Consider the following 24,489-nt stretch of genomic DNA (forward strand, 5'->3'; position numbering starts at 1 on the left):
TCCGTGAAACCGAGAGCTAGTTCTTTGAAAAGATGCACAAATTGGAGAACCTTTAAACAGACAAACCAAGACAAGAAAAAGAGAAGACAAATCAATAAATCAGAGATGAAACAGTAGGCATTACTAAATGTCTAAATTACTAAAATAAAAAGCATTATAAAGGAACATTGTAATTGTTTGCCAGTAAGTTCGGTAACATGAAATGGACAAGTTCCTACCAAGACATGTACTACAGAAACTAACTCAACGAGAAAGAGACCACCCAAATAGACCCATAGTAAATAAAGAGACTGAATTAGTAACCCAAATATTACCAACAAAGAAAAGCCCAGGCCCAGATGGCGAGAGAATTTTATCAAACATTTAAATAACTAACACCAACTCTTCAAAAAACTTTTCTAAAACAGAAGGGGAAACTTCCCAATTCATTCGACGAGGGTAGTGGTACCCTGATACCGAAACCAAAGATATCACAAGGAAACCACAGATCAGTATCTTTTGTGAATGTGGACACAAAAAAAGCTCAATAAAACACTAGCACATTGAATATATATAAAGAGACTTATACATCATAACTAAGTGGGATTTGTTCCAGGAACGCAAGACTGGTTTAATATCCAAAAATCAACATCGTTAATATACCGTATCAGTAGAATACAAAACAAAAGGCACACGATCATTTCAATAGATGCAGAAAAAGCATTTAACAAAAGCCAAACCCCTTTCACGATAGAAACACTCAACAAACCGGTAATAGAAAAGAACTTCCTCAACCTGCTAAGGGCATCTGCAGAAACAAACAAACAAACAAACAAACCAAGACAAAACAAAACCTGACAACCAACAACCAGTGTCATACTAATGATGAAATACTGGATGCTTTCCCCTTAAGATGAGGAGCAAGGCAAGGTCACTATTTCGATTCAACACTGCACTAGAGGCTCAATGGCTATCATAAATAATGCAATATCCTAGCCAGCACGATTAGGCAAGAAGAAGAAAAAATAAAAGGCACCCATATTTGAAAAGAAGAGGTAAAATTTTGTTTTCAGATGACGTACTCTTCTATTTAGAAAATCCTAAGGAATTCACTACAAAAAAACTATTAGAACAGTAAATAAGATTGCAGGATCTAAGATCAACATACAAAAATGAATTATATTTCTATACACTTGCAATGAACAATCTGAAAATGAAATTAAGAAAACAATTCCCACAGCATCAAAAAGAACAAAGTACTCAGGAATACGTTTAGCACAAGAAGCGTAAAACTTATACTTTGAAACTATAAAAACATTGTGGAAAGAAATTAAAAGATACAAATAAATTTTTGAAGCATCCCATGTTCATGGATTGATATTAAGATGGAGCCAAAGTATGGAAAGAACCTGAATGTCCCTGACTGATGAATGGACAAAGAAGATGTGGTGTATATATATATTCAGTGGAATATTACTCAGCGATGAAAAAGAATGAAATCCTGCCATTTGCAACAATGTGGATGGAACTAGAGAGTATTATGCTAAGCAAAATAAGTCAGAAAAAGATACATGATTTCACTCATATGTGGAATTTGAGAAACTCAAATGAACATAGGGCAAGGGAAAGAAAAAGAAGATGAAGACAGAAAGGGAGGCAAACCATAAGAGACTCTTAAATACAGAGAACAAACTTAGGGTTGCTGGAGGGGAGGTGGGTGGGGCATGGGTTAAATGGGTGATGGGCATTAAGGAGGCACTTTCCAGGATAAACACTGGGTGTCATGTGTAAGAGATAAACCACTGGGTTCTAGTAAAGCCAAGACACCAGTGTTTGTTAACTAACCAGAATTTAAATTTTCAAAAACGATGGCACTGCTCCCCAAATTATCCTATAGATTCCATGCAATCCCTATCAGCATTCCAGCTAACCTGACAAGCTGATTCTAAACTTCAAAATTGCAAAGAATCCAGAGCAGCCAAAATAATCTTGAAAAAGACGACTAAAGTCGGAAGACTTTCACTTCTCAATTTCAGAAGTTACTACTAAGCCTATCAATGACAGTGACTAAGACAGTGTGATACCGGCATAAGGACAGACACACAGATCAATGGAGTAGAACTAAGACTCCAGAACTAAGTCAATGAGTCTACAGTCAATTGAGCTTTGGCAAGGGTGCCAAGATCATTCAGTGGGAAAAGAATGGGCTTTCCAACAAATGGTGAAGTAACTTCACACGCAAGGAAATGGGGTTGTATTTTACACCACACCATACACAGATATTAACTCGAAATGGATCGAAGCCCTAAACGCTAAAACTAAAACTTTAAAACTTACAAAGAGCCACAGAGGTAAATCTTCGTGATCTCAGCTTTGGCATTGGGTTCTTACATACAATACAAGCAACAAAAGAAAAACAATAGACGAACTGTGCTTCATCAAAATTTAAAACTTTTGTGCTTCAAACAGTACTAACAAGAAAGTGAAAAGAACTCACGGAATGAGAGAAAATATTTGCAAATTATAGATCTGATAAGGGATTTGTATCTAGAATATCTAGAATATGTTTGTACATACCTAGAATATATTAAAACCTAGGCATATATATGTATCTACAACATACAGCACAATATTTTATGCCTAGGTTATATTAAATATAATTATATAAAATTTATTAATATAATAAAAAATTGAGGAACTCTTACAACTCATTAATAAAGACAAACAGCCTAATGAAAAAGGCTATTTTTGGGGCGCCTGGATGGCTCAGTCGGTTGAGCATCCGACTTCAGCTCAGGTCATGATCTCACAGTCCATGAGTTCAAGCCCCGTGTCGGGCTCTGTGCTGACAGCTCAGAGCCTGGAGCCTGCTTCGGATTCTGTGTCTTCCTCTCTCTCTCTCTCTCTCCCCCTCTCCCCTCATGCTCTGTCTCTCTCTCTCTGTCAAAAATAAACATTAAAAAATTTTTGAAAAAAGAAAAAGGCTATTTTTTCACAGCCTGGAAAAAGGCTCTGAATAGACATTTCTCCAAAGAAGATACACCCGTGGCTAAGAAGCACAAAAACAGATGCTCAACATCATGGACCATCAGCAAAATTCAAATCCAAACTACAACAAGATCCTGCTTCACATCCAGTAGGATGGCGGCAACAACAACAACAACAACAACAACAACAACAACAACAACAAAACAACCCACACTAACAAGTACTGGCCAGGATTTGGAGAAACTGGAACGCTCATATACTGTTGGTGGGAATGTAAAATGGCGTAGCCACTTCGGAAAAACAGTCTGGCATTTCTTCACGTGGTTAAACGCAGAGTTACCATACGACCCGGCAATTCCTCCCCGAGGTATCTTCCCAAGAAAGTGAAGACTTACGTCCGCACAAAAACTTGTACACGAATGTCATGGCCAAAAGGTGGGAACAACTCAGATGTCCGTGTACTGATAAACGGAGAGCCATACAGTGGGATGCCATCCAGGCAACAAAAAGAAATGAAACGCTGACACGTGGCACAACGTAACGTGGATAAGCTTTGAAACGTGCTGAGTGAAAAAAGCCAGCATGTATTTATATATTTAATGACAAAACGCCACGTATTTCATTATTCTCTTTATATGAAATGTCCAGACGAGGCAAAGCGATCAGGACAGAAGGAGATTAGTGGTCGCTTCGGGCCAGGAGGGAAGGAAGGATAAATGGTGATATTCCTGAAATTCAGTCGGTGGAGCGTCCGACTTCTGCTCAGGTCATGATCTCACGGTTCCTGAGTCCGAGCCCCACATGGGGCTCTGTGCTGACAGCTCAGAGCCTGGAGGTTTCTGCCAGTTAGGTCAGATACGGTACACAGATCTTTCTGTTACAGCAAGGCAAACCCAGAAAGCTCCTCATGTTCCAGACTCCAGCTGCTGTCCTAAACTTTCAACGATTTTGAAATGTATTACGCGTGCGGTACAAAATAAGAAACGCCTCCGTTTACAAGAGCTCTTTCCTGACTACCCTTCTTCAGAAGAGAAACAGGTTTTGCCTGGGCTCACATCGAGGCCCCACTGACCTAATTACAGCAGCTAACTGGATATAGCAAGAGAGGAGAAAAGGGCAAGGGTTAGAAAGGAGAGAAGAGAACACAGAAGACAGTCTGCCCTTGTTCCTTCCTCTTGCGTTTCCACGAACTTGCTCTTTGAAACATGGGTGGCTAGCCGTAGATCAGGGTAATCAACCACCTCTCAGCCCCGCGTTCAGCACTGGTTGGACAGAGCCAGCTAATGTTTCTGGAGAAGACATCAGGAGCAGCAAGAAAAAAGGTGAAATCAGGACACATCACGTACCCAGCACTGTGCATAAAGCACAGTCTGTGAACTCAAGGTCCTTATGCTGTAGTCTAGCCGTACGGTCAAGGCACATGCTTCTCCCACACAGACGTGCTCAGACTGACTACAGGAGAAAGTACTAAATGGTGCCTTAAAGGAGAATGGGAATATCATTCTTTAAAAACCACAGCTAAGATCTAGATAAGTTAGTTGAAGATCTAAACAAGAGTGCAGCGCTGGGTAGATGGAAATCTCGACCCGACCACAAGATCAAGGCAGGCCAAGGTCTCAGGCTTCCCCCCGCGCCCTGCAACCCCGCTCCCTGGGTGTTCACACCGAGCTGCTTAGCGGATTTTGGGGTTCACCGAATGAGTGACCTTTGTCAAGCTCTTCATCTTCCTCAACTGTAGCATCCCAAAGAGAAAAGGAAAAGAGAAGGACAGAAAAGATGGTAAGAAGGAAGAGAGGAAGAGTGGGAAAGGAAGGAAGGAGGGAGGGAGGGAGGGAGGGAGGGAGGGAAGGAAGGAAGGGAAGAAGGAAATATGGAAGGAAGGAAAGAAGGAAGGGAGGGAGGGAGGAAAGCAGGAAGGAAGGAAAGAAAGAAGGAAAGACGGAAGGAAGGAAGGAAGGACGGACAGATGGAAAGGTGGAAGAAAGGACAGATGGCAGGAAGCAAGGAAAGAAATGAAATGGAAATGAAGGAGAGAGGAGAGGAAGAAACAAGGAGCTCTGAAGCACTACTGTGACTCTTTCTTCTACCGCCGAGATCTTGGCCATGGTCCCAAGTCCTATTATTCCCAGTTCTACCTCTGAATCATCAGTTGCAAAACTGTTAACAGGCTTTTACGATATCCTATTCCGGTCTCTCATGTTAAAGAAGAGGAAACAGAGGCCCAGAGAGGAGAGGCCTTCCCACAAGCACAGGAATAATATTAATGGGCTGAGCCAAAACTGGATTCAGCTTTCCCGATTCTAGACCATTCTCTCTCCACCAAATCGAAATCTGGCCCTAACCCTCCTGAATGACTCGGGAGCAACACCACCTTCAAATACCCACCTCAATGGGAGAAATGGTGGCACAGAGGAGGGGGAACACGGATCTTCTGACAGAAGTGAAAAATACAAAACGAGAGACTGGTAATTCTCACCATTAAAATCCAGCTGAGTTAGCTCTCTCTGCTGTAAGGTACCAGCGCCCCTGTGGTCATCTCTGTGACAGCCCCGTCCCCACCCAGGGCGGTCAGAGAAAGCCCTGTTTTACCAGGGCTGGAAATCCTGCCAAGGGTACAGCCAGCAAATACAGGGGGACCTTGGCCACAGGCCTCTCCAGCCAGGACACGGGTTCTCCCAGGGGGCAGCTATCGGGCTAACGTTCCCTCCACAGTCGAGGGCACAGGGAGTCAGCAGCCAGGGCTCTGTTCACATCCTACACGGGCAACCTGTGCCACCACGGGACTCTCCGGCCACAGCCTCCTCATCTAGGAAACGCAGCAGACACTCTCCCACACCCACACTGATGATCCGTCGTTCATTCACTTGAAAGGTTCCCACTGGGCGCCGCACAGTGACATCCCTCTGGGGGCCGGGCGGGGGAGGCAAACGAACGGAGCAGCGGGATGAGAGACAGTGAGAAAGCTGGCCGTTGGGCGCGTGGGGACCAGGTCTGAGAGAGGCAATCCTTGCTCGGGGTGGCCGGCGGTTGCCAAGTGGAACAGGGGCCAGGATGGCTAATTTCCAGTTTGCGGAGACAAGTAGGGAAGCAGGTTTTGATGCGAAGTCCTCTAATTATTAAATATTGGCAGCCAAAAGCACTGTGCCTGCCAGTCAAAACGTATGTCGGCTGAATGTGGTCCCCCACGCTTGCAGTCCACAATCCTGTGCCACGCTGCACCTCCCCCCCCCCAGCTCTGGTTTACATTGCACACAAAGCCCCGAGGGGGCTGGGGCAGAAGCCCGGGCAGGGTCATGTTGGAAAAGAGCGGGGGCTTCGGAATCACCCCGATCTGGGTCCAAAGCTGGACGTGCACCACCCCGAGCACCGTATCAGATTTCTGCAACTTTTCTGTAAAAGGCGACCTACGATGGAATTTATTCCAGTGGGCTGTTTGTACGAAGCACATAACGAACCTGAGCCACATGTCGGTAAGTGACAGCGACACGTGCCAAGTCTCCGGTGAGCCTCAACAGCGGGAGGACGCTGAGGCATCACCTCGTCCAAACCCACCCAGTGAGCACCTGCCCTATGTTTGAATAGCCAGACACACGGGGAACTCACCACGTCCCGAGACACTTCATTTTGGACAGCGTTGGACGTTAGAAAGTGTTTCCTTATGTCAAGCTGAAAGCTGCCTATCTTGACTTCTTTCATTCTTAGATAGCAGTTCTGTCATCTAGGGTCATAGAGCTGAAGAAGCTTGGTCTCTTCCTCATATAAGAAAGCTTTGGGGGCGCCTGGGTGGCTCAGTCGGTTAAGCGGCCGACTTCGGCTCAGGTCACGATCTCACGGTCCGTGAGTTCGAGCCTCGCATCGGGCTCTGTGCTGATGGCTCGGAGCCTGGAGCCTGCTTCCGATTCTGTGTCTCCCTCTCTCTCTGGCCCTGCCCCCGTTCATGCTCTGTCTCTCTCTGTCTCAAAAATAAATAAAAACATTAAAAAAATTTTTTTTTTTTTTAAAAAAGAAAACTTTGAAAGAGGCTATCACATAGTGCCTCCTATTTTCCCCCATGCAATTCTTTACCTCTTCAGACATTTCAGTTCCTTTCTCGGGTTGTTCCTTGCCAGCGAAGATCATAAAGTCATCCAATTATCTAAAGCCCCCGACCCTTCGAGGCGGGTGCCCATTTTACAGATGGTGACAATGCAGCTTGGAGGGGTCGCGCAACTTGCTTAAAATTCCCGTTTTCATGGTCCGCCCTGAAGCACAAACTAAACGGCAAGACGGGCACCGCCTTTATTCTGAATGCCACGTGTTCACTAACGCAGCCCGAGACTGGATTCATTGCCTTGGCCGATGTGGCGTCTCCCTCGTGCGCCCTCGTTCAGCCACAGCCTCCCCCAGAAGGCCCTAGGGCGGCCAGTGGGTTTTGCAAGCCACACATAGTCCTTCACGCTAATTACTGTCACCTCTCATTTTGTTAATCCCAGCTCGCTATTCTGTCTGCAGGAGGCTTTTTGGATCGTGATCCCGTCACATGAGAGGTGAGTTTTTGCTCCCAAGATTTTACTCATTTGCTCAGCGTGCCCTCAATTTCCTCGTCCAAGTCCGGGAGGTGAGGTAAGGCTAGCGTAACTGAAAAATCCCACATCGGTCTCTTTTATTTGGCGAACATTCTTGAGCACTTCCCGTCACTGGACCCTGCACCGGGTGCTTAAGCTCGCACTGTCAGCCCTAGTCCTCCCAGAGGCTGGCGGGGGGGGGGGGGGTTCCCATGTGAAAGGAGTGTTCCAAAGCTAGTTCGGGGGACCCTGAGGAGGTTTCCAGAATGGGGGGGGGGGGTTTAACTTGAGACCTGCTGGTACAGAAGAGCTGGAGGGAGGCATGGGAAGGCGGGGGGGGGGAAGGACCCCAGGCAGAAGGTCCCTAGTTTGTGTTCCTTGGCTCATCATAACCTATTTCATTTGCTCGGACAGTTACCGGCCCCTTGAGAGTTGAGGGCCTCATCTCTGTGATTTCTACTCTGCCCAGCATGCCGCCTTTCACACAGAGTAATTACTGCCAATCGATCCTCCCAAGTGCAGGCACAGGGCTGTGTCTATTATCTCGTTTAATCTCCTAATGACCCCAGAAGTAATACTCTTCCCATCTTACAGGCAAGGAGGCTGAGGCTCAGCAGCTGGTCGAATGAACAACAGGAGGCGTCGTCACAGTAGACACGCAGGTGGTCCACACGGCAGGCCCAACGCTAAAACGCAATGTTTCACCCTCACCTCGCAAGTTCACGGGTACGACCTCTCGACCGTTGGAGGTGGGGAAGGGCAAGCACTTTCCTGCCTTCTCTACCACGTACCACATGCGGGACTTGTGGCAGCAAGTTCCCTGGCCCTTCTGTGAAATGGAGACAAGAATGACAGCGTCACTCACAGGGCTTCACCGTATGCGAAGTGCTTAGCATGGCGTCCAGCAGGGTAAGACCTCGGGGCTAACGATCGTTCTTACTAAGGAATTTGTCCAAAGTCAAAGACTTAGCCGGAATCAGAACAGGGATTTGAACCTAATTGGAATCCGAGCATGTCGTTGATGACATGGTGGGCATGTGATGAGGGTGTTTACGGTCCCAGTAAGTCACCGATTTTTAAGCAGCACCATCGGTGAGCCACGAGGATGCCCAGGTAACCCAGAAAGCATGCCACAGACGACCAAACAACGGATCTTTTCAAGAGTAAAGGAAAACTTAAGAGTATCAGACCCGCAAGGACCATAAAGATCAAAACAGATCTTCTCTTGGTCTCCGGGCAGGGCAGGCATTTTGTTATCATTGTTAAAGAACGTTACAAAATGTCAGAAACTTAAAGCCTTTTCAGCTTAAGGGGATTTCTCCTTGAAAAAGTCCCTTGCTCGTTTTTCTTAAAAGATTACTTAAAGGAGATTTTTAAAAATCCTTAAAACCATAAAGTTTTGAGGGACTGTTTTCCACGCTTCTTCACCACAGAAGGAAAATGACAGGGTATGGTCAGTTTTATTGCCTTTGGACTTCACTGCCATCCTGAGATTTCACGATCGTACCTCAATCGTTAACGTCTCGAAGTCTTAGGTTGTGTCCAAATGGCTCAATCGAGACTATGTTCATTCTGATTATTTTTTAGTATTTATGTAGCCGTACTCAAGGCCTGGTGATACCCAAGTGTGCAGTTGCTAGCAAAGCTTAGCAGGCCGGCATGCCCATATTTTCCGGTAGGGAGCCTAGGGAGTGTCGGGAAATGCTCTCTTTCTGAAGGAACGGCCCAAACTTTTGGCAGGTACCATCAAGTGCTCAGGCCGAATCCCTAGGAATATGCTAGGTGAACCCAAGGTCTGGGGCAGGGGCTAAGGAAAGAGAATGCAATGCTCTCGACTATCAACAGATCTACCAACATGAGTGGTTTCTATCCCAGTCACATGGAAGTGTTTTCTATGGCCAAAGACCCTTGGCGTCTCATGACAAAAATGTTTCTAGAAAGGAAATGTGAAATGTCAGGGCTTAAAGATACCAAGAAGGCCTTCTATCAAAATTTCACATAGCTGGAAAGGAGAATGGATAAGAGTTAAGTTACTCTTCTCTAAACTCTCTCCATGTGGTCCTAATCAGCTGTCCCCAGTGATGGATAGAATGGATAATCTCCTTCATGCTTGGGCCCTAGAGGGAGTACAGACCTACGGTGTAGAGGGGTCTGTTTCCCAAGGAAAAAATTCTGCCATTCCAATCAACAGTGTCATCAGTGTATATTTTAAATCCTAGAAATATTTCCTTCCCTTTTTACACAACCTCATCAAAATGAAAAAAAGGAAAAAAAAAAAACCCCAACAGGCAAAATCTGACCTTGCACTAGATTTCTGATGAAGCTGCATGCAGAGACAGGCCAGGATGTTCCCAGGAATTCCTTAAAGAAGATCATTTGTGGTAGAACTCCAGAAACGCAAATGAGCCTGAAAGTGCTATCGTTTTTGGAAGCCCACCTGGGTTTCCAGGAGGCCGAGAGCCCCAACTTTGTTCACCCCCATGTGACCGTCTGTCTCCTGAACAAACGCATGCGGCAACGATGTTAAAATGGCAACAAGTGAAAACTGACTTTTAAAACTGGAGATGCCCTTCACCGTTAACCAAGCAATGACAGATAATGTCATAGATTTTTGCCAGGAAATCCAGACCTAAAGAATTCAGCCGGCTAGTCCGGGTAAGAGTTTTGTTTGTCAGAGTCGGTCTCTGAATTTTCTTTCGTTCTACAGAATGTAAACTGTTTAAGCCTCTCTCCCCTTGGAGGAGAATTCTGATGACGAGGAACGGGATTTTCTCTCTAAAGTTTCTCTCACGAAAACATGCCAGCGATTCCACTGAAAGGATTTTAGAAGCTCTGAGAGTCTGTCCGGCCCCGCGACGCCCTCCCCGCACATCACGGTCCTGGCCCACACCGCGCGGTGGATCTGACCGGACAGGCCAGAGGACGCAATCCCAACAGCCTTTGAGCGTGCCACCTTACAAATGTTGTCATCACCGCGGGGGAAAGGTGGAAGCCACGAGGCTCCGTAAGTCAATCTGCATGCAGACCGCTACTGTTTTCACTGATGTCCCTGCGTGTAAGGGCAGCTCGGCTGGTTGGATTGGCCACACCAGGAGAGCAAACTGGGCAGCAAATGCCAACTGCCCAGACATCACCCGGCTGAGCTGTGTCACCTGAGCAGCCGGCGAGGGACCCGCTGTGCGTGAGACCCGGGTAGGAACCCAATGGAGGGCAGTGTTAGAACATCCACGCTTCACGGGACACTGGCACGGGGGACTCAAGAAGGACCGCTGAAGATTTGTCTTCACTCCTTAGAAAGACCCACTCTTTGGGCACCTGGGTGGCTCAGTCAGTTAAACGTCCGACTTCTGCTCAGGTCCTGATCCCGTGGTTTGTGGGCTCGAGCCCTATGTCAAGCTCTGTGCTGACAGCTCAGAGCCTGGAGCCTACTTCATTCTCTCTCTCTCTCTCTCTCTCTCTCTCTCTCTCCCTCTCTCTCTCTCTCTGTCTCTGCCCCTCCCAACTCATGCCCTCTCTCTCAGAAAATAAAGGTTAAAAAACATTTTTTTTAAAAGACCCACTTTTGAACAACAGTCGTTCGCGAAGAAAGTTAAACCTGTGCATCTTAAAATGCTCCCAAATCTATTTTCAGTCACAGTCCTAGCCCAGGGGGACTCCAAAATCGTTAAGACCCCTGAACTTTGCTCTCCGTGCCTCCCACAGAACAGGCGACGGGGCCTTGCACGGAGCAGATGTGTGACCCACGTCTGCAGATCACCTCCGTCTGCCGACGGCCCCTCCGGGGTCACACCGATTTGCGGGAGACGCGTTTCGGGAACGCGGTGACTGTCCTGTACGGGAGCACCCAGCAGCGGGGCAGTCACATCCACGGGAGGAGAGCGGTTCTCTCCACCACGGAGCTGTCCCCACGCCTCTGCGTCAGCACGGTGCAAAAAACACCATCGTGCTTATAACTGGTGCTGTTTCCCTAAACACAAAGTATAGGGATGACCTACGCTGTCTACACTAGCTAACACTTTACTAAGGTTACTTGCTTAAACTTGGGGAAGTTTGAAATTTTCAACTGACTCTACTGAGCTCCATAATAAGACATACATTTTACATTAGACTCTTTAAACTTTTGTTTCCGTTTGATCCACATATGCGCACGCACACACACGTAAAATACGAGTGTGTACATGTGTGTATGCGTATGTGCATCAAGTGGAAACAAAAGTTTTATTTAAAAGTTTCCCCATGGGGCGCCTGGGTGGCTCAGTCGGTTAAGCGTCCGACTTCAGCTCAGGTCATGATCTCACAGTCCATGAGTTCAAGCCCCATGTCAGGCTCTGTTTTGACAGCTCAGAGCCTGGAGCCTGCTTCGGATTCGGTGTCTCCCTCACTCACTGCCCCTCCCCTGCTCGTGCTCTCTCCCTTTCAAAAATAAATAAACATGGGGCGCCTGGGTGGCGCAGTCGGTTAAGCGTCCGACTTTAGCCAGGTCACGATCTCACGGTCCGTGAGTTCGAGCCCTGCGTCAGGCTCTGGGCCGATGGCTCGGAGCCTGGAGCCTGTTTCCGATTCTGTGTCTCCCTCTCTCTCTGCCCCTCCCCCGTTCATGCTCTGTCTCTCTCTGTCGCAAAAATAAATAAAAAAACGTTGAAAAAAAAATTAAAAAAAAAACAAACATGAAAAATTTTAATAAAAAAATAAATTCAATTAAATAAAAAATAAAAAGCCCCGATCAACTTGGTAAATAGAGTGATGTCTCCTTCCCATGTCGCGTGAGTTAGAACACAGCAGGGTAACGGAGCACCGTGCATGCGGCTGGCACCCAAACAGGTGACTCTTCCCAAAAGGCAACAACACAAGGCTCTCTGGGATCAAGAGAAGTTTCTCTAAGGTCTATCTGTCGCTCGGAAAAACACTCTGAAACCAGCTTAGCCGATCACTCCTCGAGAGAAAAAGAAATTGAATTTGAAATTAAAAAAATTTTAAGAACGAGACAGTCCACCGAATGACAATTAGTGTTGTCTGAAGTCAGCAGCTGAAACGTCAGGGTCGTGACAACACCCGGGGATCACCCGGATCCCCATCCTGGCTTGTCATTTTATTAGCTCTGTCTCATGAAGGTCGCTGAAGCTGCTCTCTCATCCAGAAAAGGGAAGAAATAAGACCTGCATAGTTTATCTCCGAGATAATTATGTAAAAGCTCTTCAGGAAACTGAAGTACTGTACAAACGAGTACATCGGGCTGTGCCCTAGTGACTCAGTTGTTAAGACGTCGGCTCAGGTCACGATCTCACGGCTTGTGACTTCAAGCCCTGTGCCCTGCATCAGGCTCTGCACTGACAGTATGCAGCCTGCTTTGGATTCTCTGTCTCCCTCTCTCTCTCCCCTTCCGCCGCCCCCCCCTCTCTCTCTCTCTCCCACTCTCAAAAATAAAATAACTCAAATGAGGGACGCCTGGGTGGCTCAGCTCTGGCTGTGCTGCCAGCTCAGAGCCTGGAACCTGTTTCAGATTCTGTGTCTCCCTCTCCCTCTGCCCCTTTCCTCCTTGTGTTCTCTCTCTCTCTCAAAAATAAACAAACACTTAAAAAATAAAAACAAAAACAAGTAATTGGACCCTTCTCAGAATGTCTGTGCCATTAGTATTTTTATTTGCTGGGCGTCCCATAGTCAGATAGAGCTTCTTCTCATTTTCCGTGAAGGCGTGATGATCATTCTCTCCCAGAATATCTGGAAAATGCTTTTAAGTAATCTCTGTGCCCAGCGTGGGGTTCGAACTCACGACCCCAAGAGCGAGAGTCACATGCTCCACTGAATGAGCCAGCCAGGTGTCCCATCTCTCCCAGAATATCAGAGTCATTAGAACCTCTGCTACTTTTCAATGATGTACCCAGCATGTCTGATCTTTTTTTTTTTTTTTTAACCTGAAATTAAGCTGCTATGCACATCTCATGAGTTTTACACATAGGAGAGAACCAATGGAGAAAAAAAATCTGTTACGAAAATTCTCCGCTTTGTTTTCATAGTCTCAGAGAGAAAAGCAATCAGGTAAAGAGAAGCAGGATAAAAAAAAAGATGAGTTTCTTCTACAGGGAAGAGGTAGGAGATATTCACCCAGCAGGTAACACACGCACATCCATTTTTTCCCCCTTTTCCATTATAATTTTTCAACAGAGGACATTATTCTTAAATAGCCTGGAAAGGCTCGGTCGTGGAGAGAGGAGGAATCCAGGCTGACTTCACAGTGTGAGGAACTCATCATGCTAAGTTCAAGGTCTTCCTAACTAAACCGGAGACGCTGACAAAATATTAAATACTTCAGAGATGCTCTTAAAAACTTCTCCATTTTCTTACTTTATGGCCCCAACTCACATATTATCGTAATAGTTTCAGTGAAATCCTCCTTTTAGGAAAGGTTGAGCTGGAGCCAATTTCTTGTGTATACCAGCGGCAGAAAAGTCGTGCAAACACATTCCTTCCTCTCTGCAAAGGGGGGTGGGGTGAACACCACCTAAGGAGCCCTTACATTACTAGTCATCTAGAAATCTTAGTTTGCAAGTAGCAAAGCATGAAGGAGCACTTTACAATTTGCTTTTCTTTGTGACCCAGAATTTTGTAGCTATAACTATGCGGGGAGTCTGGGGGGGGCAGGGGTGGGATCCATTCATTTTGCGGGCACAATTTTTTAAAATGCATATAGTGTCTTTCAATTACTCCCACTCAGCAGCCATTTTATCAAGCCCAAGCCCAGGGTGTATCGGGAGAGGAGGATGACTGTCTTTGCATAGGTGTCATTTAGTGAGACAAAGCTCTCCCTGAGTATGGGTCCAGGAACAAGGTGCCCAGGTCCCCTCCGGAAATCCGAGGGTCTCTGACTGCTCTCCCTCACCCGCCACGACCCAACCACCCACCAAGGTCAACTGAATCCCTCAACCCACCGACTCCTCCACTTCCCCGTGGCTGCCCAAGCGACCTGGGACCACCAGCTCTCCTGCCTCAGCGCACTCAACAACCCCCTCCCTGGTCTCCCCGCCTCTGTCTTGCCCTCTCTGGATGTCCTCCCCCCACGGAGACTCGGAAGGGAAAAACCTGACTCCCTCACTCTGCTGCTAATACTCTTCTGGTCCCTGCCCACGTAGCCTCGCCGTGAAGTGGGTCTCAGGTCCTTCGCTTGGAAAACGAAAAGGAGTGCTTCGAGGGGCGGTGGCGAGAACAAAATGGCACGACGCGAACAAACCCATTGGTTTAAACGCAAAGAAAATACAAACGTCAGGAGTTATTACGTTAAAGGCAATTGTAATTTACCAGACCATTCAGTAATTAAGGTCCTTAAAGTTACTTACTCCAATAATTAAATTGACGTAACGTATTATGTCAGAGGCTTGGGGGATCTGAGCCAGCTGTAATGCCAAAGTGGCAATGTTGATCTTTCTGTATACCACGCATGAGATGTGGTGTGTGAATCAGTGCCCAGTTGGGAAGGGGGAAGACTGCCGGTTACACAGCAGGGAATCAACAATGCCTACATAATGGTTTGGGTTATAATTCACGTGCTGGCTCTCCACGGACAAAGCTACACGGCCCCGGTTCTTTTCCTTGGCACCCCACCGGACCACAAACCTAAGTCTCTCTCAGAAGATGTGCCTCACACCGTTTCTCATCTTTAGAGAAAACCAAAATCAAATGCCGACACGTCTGCAGATGCTCCTCAGGAGAGAAGTCCTCCAGACAGAATAACGTGCTCTGCAGTAAACATTCAACAATAATAAATAAGTGACAACCAGTGAACGACTAGTGAGTAATCACAGCTGTGTATCGGGAACTGGTTGGAGTTTTATTAATCCCAGAGACAATTCTGACTCATCAGAGGTAGGTTTCGTGCCCCCGAAAGAAATTAAACCTGCAACGTAGCATGTATTCCATTAACATGGAAGCATACGACTGCATTTTCTCAAAGGAATTGAAAAAACAAATGAAAATAGGGAATGCATAAAATGTGACACGATTTGGAAAAGTTACAATTGCTTCGTAAGCTATATCGCAGCTACCTGGGACTTCAATGAAGCGTGTTAAGAGATCAACATCACTATCAGGAAAGACCACAAAACCGGTGTCACTATTCAGAGTACAGTTTAATAGGCGTGTAGGAGGTAAAAGTGAAAAGAGCTGAACGTTATTTTTTCGGAAAAAAATAAGAGAGATGTTTTCGGGGCTGTTTTTTACCCATCTGAGTATCTGATTTGCAAGTCAGATTCTGATAAACCCACCGGAGAAAAAGTTTCTTAGGAGAATCTTAGTACGAGTGAATCTTCTCCCATTCCTCTGGAGAGATGGGAATAAAAGCGTTTTCTTTTCCTCCGAGTGCCAGAAAGAACGTAACATACTATGCAGAACTAGAAAAAGAGAACGGGTGGCTGGGTCCGCGACTTTTTTGCACCACTATCAAAGGTTGTGTCTGCTTTTCCCATGGGCTGCAAAAGCACCTCTCTGGAAGTCTCCGTCCCTACTCTGCGCCGCTCCCCACTCCAGCGTTTTCTGCCTGCCACCCTCACGTCCCTCCTGTGGGAAGTGGGCTGACTTCCCCAAGCCAAGATCCCCGGCCTACCCCCCCCTCTTACTTTGAAGTACACTTGCTCCATTCCTGTGATGGCAAACTGCTAGTAAGTTGTTATCTACCCCCTTGGAAAAGTGCAACATGTAAACACAGGAGCAGAGAAGCAGCTGAGTCTCAATCAGGCTGATCAAAGCTAGAAAGAGGTTACTGACTGTATCACACAACTGTTCTACTGTCTCCTAAAACTAGTTCTGAATCTGGGCGATCACATGTGATGCTCGGTAAAACACGGTCTAGTTGTCTCATTTCAAAACGTAAAAAAAAAAAAAAAAAAAAAAAAAAAAAAGAATCCTGCCCAAACTCGCTCCAATGCAAGAACTCACCAGAAGGCAGACCCACCATGTATATTTAGACTATCGACAGCAATGGTTGCTTGTTCGGTTTTTTTAACTTGATTTTGGGCCAGACGCCAACTAATTTTGCTTTGTGTTCTCTAGAGCCTTGGGGGTTTGTTGTTGTTGTTGCTCTAAATCCCACTCAACAAGTTTTGGAAATTGGCTGGAACTGAGCAAGGAAGAACAAAACGATGGGCCATTTTCCTTATTCTTTCTTGGGGACCCGTTTCTACCGTCAACGTATATTTCTTTAAGGATTTTGCATTTCTCGCCTCGGAGTATCACTTGGTTTGTTCGTTCTCCAAGGAGTGAAAACAGTGCCATAAAAATTAAAACTGGAAAACAACTCATTTTTACCTTTTGCCCATTCTACTACGGAATGATACACGCCAGCTCCTACTGTCATTACAATACTTGCTCGATGGACACGAAATAATTCAACATCATCAACTGGAACCGATTTTGTAACATTCAAGGGACATTAGCAACACTGCCTTTGTAATTTGGTAGAAAGAACAGTATTTTACAATTCTGACATGTAAGAGAATACAGCTGTGTTAAAGGACAAGAAAAATCTTACATTCTATTTTGCTCTTAATTGAACTAAAATCTTGTCGCTCATTTATTGATCCAACTGTGCAATGGGCCACCCATTTACTCTCGGTGCTATGGATACGGTGGTGAACGAACTAGACAAGAGTCCCTCCTTGCAGGGAACACATCATTGACTACCGAGCCTTGAGGATTGTGATTGAAGCGGACACTCAAGAAATGCACTGAAAATGCATTCCACCAGTTTCTGGGGGCAGAATCTCTTTCCTGGTTCATGTCCTTCACCACTAGGAATGCCCACTTTCGAAGGGACCAGGGTGAATTTATATCTCACGGCAAACAGAATGTAGAAAACGGAGATCTTACCATTAATAAATATATAGATTGTAGATTCTGTTTTCTTCTTCTTTGAAGTGGGTGTGGATAGATATTTGCAGCTATAGAAGCCAGTGTGGTTTGCTTGAGCCATGTTCAAGGTCAAAGTACTGCAGAACTGTTTATCATTCCTTCCACAGGCAGATTTAGTTATGCTCAGCCTTTTGCTTTCCTTTCTCACTGTTTCAGGCAAAGACCATGAATGGGCTGCTTCCCCTCTGCAATCACAGATAAGGAAACACAACACAGTGAGGGCTGGGGCCAGGTCCCAAGCATCCATCTCGTTAGGAAGCGCTGTTCTGAGGGCCTTGAAAGGTGGTCATCTTCTGGACAGAGATACAACTTGGCGTTTAGAAAGCTTTTAAACAACTCAGAAGCAAAATGCAAAAAAAAAAAAAAAAAAAAAAGGCTAGGGGCATCCCTTCCGTGTTTCTCCTTGACCGAGTAAATCTCTCCTTGTGAAGCTGGAGCATGCAGCTTGCACTTTGCAGATCACAAGAGACCACTGAAGTCCCCACCTTTGTTCTCTGAGAGGCCACGTTTCTACTCCGCCAGGGAATGATTTTTGCCTTAGGAAAGGCAACCAGGTTATCCCCGAACCAAGACAGTCACTTACCTACATTTGAGATACAGTGTCTGGCCTGCTTGCATGATGTGCTGGGAGCCTTTTAAACTCAGTTCAGGACCTTTTAATTTCGAACCTGAACTAGATCCTGGAAAACAAATTTTGGAAATGTATTATTTGCAAGTTGCCTTCTCATTTTCCTTAAGTCCTATCTTTCCACGAAGATCACTTTGAATCTTTAACTTGCTTGCCCGTGCAAAAGGGTACATGTCATATTAAATTCTTTTCACTCACAATTTTTTCCCAGTCCTAGCCTCATTCACAAATATTATATGCCCTATTATACCAGATGATTTAAGTAAGATCCCCAAACCATTAAATTTAGAACATTAATAGATTCATGCACGTTTCTAAATGCAGCCACGTTAAGAATACAAAGTAGCATCAAAAACTCTCAGGATTAAGTGTCAGTGTCCTTCAAAACTGAACTTCCACCCTGGTGGATAATCTGGTCGTACAGGCCTGGCTGATCTTTTTTTCTCAAATACAAAGTATACACACTTCCTGGGTTATAGACATAGTTCAGTGATTAGTAAGGTCATGATATTTTGGGTGAGTCATTTCTCTTTCTGAACGAGTTTCCTCATTGGGAAAACCAATTATAGACCAAAATCGGTTTTAGAAGCCCTTGGTTTGTCTTACATAATCTCCTAGTTCCCTCTATAATGGAACAGAAAAAAGGAACTATTCACCTCTACGTGACATTCGACAAGCATACTTCATGGGGAATGTTGTGAGACGATGAAATAAGCCACACAAAAGTGCCTGGACATCTACACATCTCCACACAACACGATAATAGCATCCACCTGAGGGACTCTGTGTGCCACTAGCCAAGCCACCTCTCTCTCCAGACCTCAGTTCTCTTATCTGCAAACCGAGAGACTGGGCTAGATGACCTTGGGTATCTGACTCCATTTCTGACATCTCCAGTCCCATGATCCTTGGAACCATTGGTGTTATTGGAGGGTGATCCTCTCCTGAAGCGGCGTTGGGCACTGACTCATCACAATAAATATCAAGAAGGATCTCTCCTGCCTCCTGCTCCCCCCCCCTCCTCCCTCCCAGTGGAGGCAGCTGCAGATGCCTGGTATAAAGCAGGACATCAGGGCCCAGGATTAGCAGGGATAAGGGTTAGGGACGCGGTGGAGTTCAAGATAGATGGCTGAGCTGAGCAATCTTCTAGGTTTCATGTCAGATCACAGATCAGGGAGATGAGATACACACGTCAAACTCCACGGTTAAGGCTAGCAGTACTCTCTAGCGTTACTCGTGGGTCCTGTTATCGCAAAGAAAACTAGACTTAGTTTAAAAGGTCTGCATTTGAAGCTTAAGTTCTCCATTTACTAAGTGCATGGTCTTGGCATTCTGTACTGTTGCTCCTTAGTATCCTCGTGTGTAAAACCGGAAAACCCATGACCTACCTTGCAGGCATGGCGTGTGGTTTCAGTGCTGTGTCATCTAAGTGGTGGGTGCTGCCTGACATGGGGCAGATACCCAATCGCTGCCATCTCGCGGACTTGCTCTCCCCGACTTGTGTCACCGAGTATTATGTTGAGATGTAATTGCCAAGACATTACGTGAACTTAATCTGCATTGCCGGTGTTTGCTGGTGATATATATTAATGTTGTAAAAGCAACTTTTATACACCATAGGTCCTGGTATCAGATTGCTACTAGGAAAAAAGGGCTCCATATGAACTAATTTAAGTTAAAATCAAGGTTTCATAGGGATGCAATCGGTCTATCCAATAACCCCACAGAACACGTCAACCCATTCAGGTACCTAGGGAAGCACTTTGTACTTTATTTATCTTTAGGAGTTTCCTGAGGCAACATGTAGCTCAAAACCAGTGATCCGTGGGAACACTAAGGTTTTCTCAAGCCACAGTCAGCAACTGATAACACCTATCCTGAAAAACGTCCGGGCCAGGATACTTGCTGCCCTACTTTATGGCACGGAATTCTGGAGATTTAATTAAGCAGTTGTTCATGTGCTGGAAAAAATCCAGCGAAGACTCCTGCAGAAAATTCTGGCAGTACGTGGAAATATCTCTACGGCTGACGTGGAGATGATGAGCTTTCTCACCCAAGAGGCCAGGGGAAAGCCTCCCTTTTCGTGACATGAGGTGAACCCCACTGCCTACCACTTTGGTTTCCAAATCATATGAGTCTTTATCAGCACCCCCCAAAAAAACAGCACTCCTGACATTCATCAGAAGGAAGCTTGGACCTCAAAGACCCACCCAAATCACAGCTCAGGGAAGTGCTATACAGAGAAGAGGCCCTTAAAGAACACGCCATCCAGGGGCACCTGGAGGCTCAGTCAGTTGAGCGTCCAACTCTAGATTTTGGCTCAGGTCATGATCCCAGGGTCGTTGGATCGAGACCTGTGTCGGGCTCTGCACTGAGCACGGAGCCTGCTTGGGATTCTCTCTCTCTCCCCCCCCACCTCTGCCCCTCTCCCCAACTCCCTCTTGCTCTAAAATGAAAAAAAAAAATTAAAAAACAACCCGAATACTATATCCACACACTCTCCTCGGCACTTCCCATCCCATCGTCCCACTGAAAGAAAGCAACACAACTGAGCAGTGAAATAAGACACAGAAAACGACAGGGTTCTTGGAAAGTTCAGGGGGGAAAATGCTAAGAAAAATAATTTGCTATATAATTAGTCTCCCCCCCCACCCCCGACATCAATGAATTTTGCACTCGGAATGAGGAAGCTAGATGAAAGTAGTTGATTAAAACAAAGGAGAGGAGGAGGAGGAGGAGAAGATTTCCAAGGAACTGGACACTCTGAGTATCCCATCATTCTTCAGTTAATAGGAAACCAGAATCTCATAAAGATTAACGGACGTGCCAAGACTATAGTTTAACAGGAAAACTAACAGGGAAAAGGAAAGTGACATATTTATTCCTCAAATGCTGGGAAAACACATTAGGCCTGAAAACATTTTTTAAAGCAATTTAACGCCCATACACCTACTTGAGTAGGGAAGATATGGCTAACGTTCTTTGAGTCTCTACTGTAGGTCGGCCCTTTCTCCATTTCACTAGTGATGTATATCAAGATATATAAATATGGGGGCGCTTCGTGGGGGGGCTCTGTCGGTTAAGCGTCTGACTCTTGATTTTGGCTCCGGTCAAGATCTCGTGGTTCATGAATTTGAGCCCCACGTCGAGCTCCGCACTGAGCGCGGAGCCCGCTCGGGATGCTCTCTCCTTCCGCCTCTCTCTCCAAATAAATAAATAAACGTAAAAAAAATAATAATAATAAAGATATAAATATGTACCTATCCCATATCCATTGTCACAGCAAGTGAAAATCAGCTGGCTCTTCTCAGTGATGGCTCAGAATCACACTGCCCAGTTGGAAACAGATCCCCAGGATACTTTATTTCCAAAAGGGGAGTGCTAGAATTTAACAAGGATTCTCCCCGTGTGAAGCCCCGAACTTCCCACCGTTGGCCACGGTGGCCCAGAAACCTGGTTTAAACAAATTATGGTCCCCTCAGTGAAGTAGGTGTCTGTGAACTACTGCTTCTGTCCAACTCAACTACAATAGACAGCAGACTCACCTTATCTGCAAGGGACCAAGACCCCCAGTGGGTGCCCGAAACCACAACAGCCCCAAACCCTACATATACTATGTTTTTTCCCACGCATACGCACCCGTGATTCAGCTCAGTTCTTAAGGTTGGCACAGTAAGAGATGAACAAGAATAATAAAACAGGCCAATTATTAGAATACACTGCAATAAACGTCACGCGGGTGTGGTCTTTCTCGCAAGATATCTCACTGTACTTGCACCCACCGTTCTCCTTCTGATGATGTGAGATGACACAATGGCCACGTGATGAGGTGAAGTGAGGTCAGTGACGCAGGCACGGTGACAGAGCGTGAGGCTATTAATGACTTTCTGCCCGTACGTCAGAAAGATGGTGAGTGCTTCTAGGCCACAGGTGACTGAAACCGTGGAAAGCAAACCCAGACATATGGGGGGACTACTGTAATCATGAGAGGCAAAGAGATCCAGTCCTGTCAGGAAAATCATCACTTAAATAACAAAACAAAAAACAACGCAGACCATGGAAATGGGTTTATCACGTGCTCCTTTATTAGAATAAGCGATCAAGCGTTGTGCCGTAATAGTGTTAAAAAACTACCATGGGTGGGGGGGTACCTGGCTGGTTCAGCGAGAAGACCATGTGACTCTAGATCTCGGGGTCAGGAGTTTAAGCCCCACACTGGGTGTATGGATTACTTAAATAAAAAACTTAAAACCAGTAGGTGTACACGGACTTAGGTGGATAGGGACACTTTATATTCTTCTTGTCTGAATATTTTCTTCATTGTTTGTTCCGTTTGGTCTGGCAGGTAGAAAGAATAGAACTGCGTGACTCTCTGACAAAAACCCCTTCCCTTCCCACACGCCAAACCTCTGGTTGAAAGCCCCCACACAGACCATTCTAAAACGTGCTCTCCATTCCCCCACCTTCGTGTCTTAGGCAAAATGGAGCGCCTTCTTGGACTTCAGGGGGAAGAGTGAGTACAACTCCAAGTAAAGTACGGCTTTATTTTGCAATCAAAGCCAAGGCCCCAACGACTGAGGTTCTTTCTTCAAAGCTAACCCTGCTGGATACTAACACACCAAACTTCCACCATAGGTCACGATGAACCAGACAGCCTGGCCCATCACTTTTAAGACTGAGAGAGACTCTTACATAAAGTCTGACTAAAAGTAGCCTCGGAAAACTGCTGTTTTTATTGTTCTGAGTAAAAATAGTGTTCTTGTTGGCTGAATGCAGTTTCAAGATAAACCTCTCAGCTCCTCTTTCTTCCAGACGCCCCCCCGCCCTTTCCTTTGCTTCTACGATACCGAAATCAAAGGGTCATTCTCTGTAAGAAAGGGGCCTTACTCAGATAGAAATCATGAAACATCCAGATTTTTCCAGTTTTTGCTTAGCATCATTGATCTCTCCAGCTTAGCTACTGTGGTAGCCACGGGCATATCACGGAAGCCTCAGGTGCCTCATCTGCCAACAGAGGGGGGTGGCCTGAGAATTTCAGAATTCCTTCCAGCCTAAAAGTTCTATGAGCTGGAGATTACAGTCACTGATACCCATGTACAAGTTAGAAATCACGTCAAAAATACTCGTGAGGAATGAAGAAGTACTTACACACACTACAACCTAGATGGCCCTCGAAAATATCATGCAGGTACACAAAAAAGGGAGAGGCCGTATTAGAACACAGGGAGAAGCCGGCCGTCTACAAGCCACAGAGAAAGGCCGCGGGAGAAGCCAAACCTGTCGATACCTCAGATTTGGACTTCCAGCTTCCAGACTGTGAGAAAAGACATGTCTCTCATTTGAGAACCCGAAGCAAAAACACCACTGCTAAGGGAAAGCAGCCTGTCACAAATGGCCACACACCGTATGCTTCCATCTGTCTGAAATGTCTAGCGTAGGCAAATCCACAGAAAATACATTAGTGGTGGCTAGGGGCAGGGGAAGAAGAAAATGGAGAGTATGGGGCTTCTTCCTGGGGTGGTGAAAATGTTCTAAAATTAGATAGCGGTGGTGTGGTAGGGTCCTCTCCCTAAGGATCGAAAATAAACAAAAACAAAAACAACCTCAAGGCAACCTGACTCCACGCGTACGTGATAACATCCCTCATGACCTCGTACCACGAGACCACTTTTTATCAGACTGCATGTTTCTGTGTTACCAAACATGGGAGACAGAGAAAGAGAAAACGCATTAAAAAAAACTACGCCGCGTGGCATTCAGCTCTTCGGGTCTTCGGCTACGAACCCAACGGAGCAGTCCCGGCACAGCTCAAGTTGCTTCCTGGAGAGGAGAGTCTCGGTGTCCCGACCCTCTGCGCCGGAATCCTGCTACAGCGATGGCTGCTCAATGCTGAGTACGTTAAAAAAAAAAAACACCGAATTATAGGATCTCACAGTTCGTGGGATCAAGCCCCATGTAGGGCCGACAGCATGGGGCCTGCTTGGGGTTCTCGCTTTCCCTCTCTCTCTGCCTCTCCCACATTCTCCCTCTCTAAATCAATCAATCAATCAATCAATCAGCAAGCATTTTTTAAAACCACACCAAATTATACGATTTAAAATGGTGAGTTTCACGGTACGTGAATTTTATCTCAAAACTTTTTTTTTTTTTTTTTTAGATAAAGAACTTATGGGGAGCCTGAGTGGCTCAATCGGTTAAGCGTCCAACTCTTGATCTCAGCTCAGGTGTTAATCTCAGGATGCTGAGCTCAACCCCCATTTCTGGGCTCCGGGCTGGGCATGAAGCCCAAAGCAAAATAACATGATAAGATTAAATTCAATTAATAAAATAAAAAAATAAATAGAATAAAACTAATAAAATAAAATAAAATCTTATGACTAAAGTAATCAGGTAAGTTGAAGACACGGAATACAGAGCTATTTTGAACTTCGTTGCTACATACTTCTATTAGAT

General features: G+C 45.7%; 1 protein-coding gene across 1 annotated transcript in view; it reads right to left on the reverse strand.

The window, feature by feature from the left end:
* FLT1 (fms related receptor tyrosine kinase 1) overlaps positions 1 to 24,489 on the reverse strand; it is a 176,925-nt gene that overhangs the window by 131,866 nt on the left and 20,570 nt on the right. Inside the window, exons 2-3 of the mRNA XM_043575963.1 lie at positions 17,992 to 18,088; positions 17,367 to 17,593 (exon numbers count right to left, since the gene is read on the reverse strand). Of these exons, the coding sequence (XP_043431898.1) occupies positions 17,367 to 17,593; positions 17,992 to 18,088 (324 nt within the window). The remainder of the gene's footprint in view (positions 1 to 17,366; positions 17,594 to 17,991; positions 18,089 to 24,489) is intronic.

This window comes from Prionailurus bengalensis, chromosome A1 (assembly GCF_016509475.1).
Source record: "Prionailurus bengalensis isolate Pbe53 chromosome A1, Fcat_Pben_1.1_paternal_pri, whole genome shotgun sequence".
NCBI lineage: Eukaryota > Metazoa > Chordata > Mammalia > Carnivora > Felidae > Prionailurus > Prionailurus bengalensis.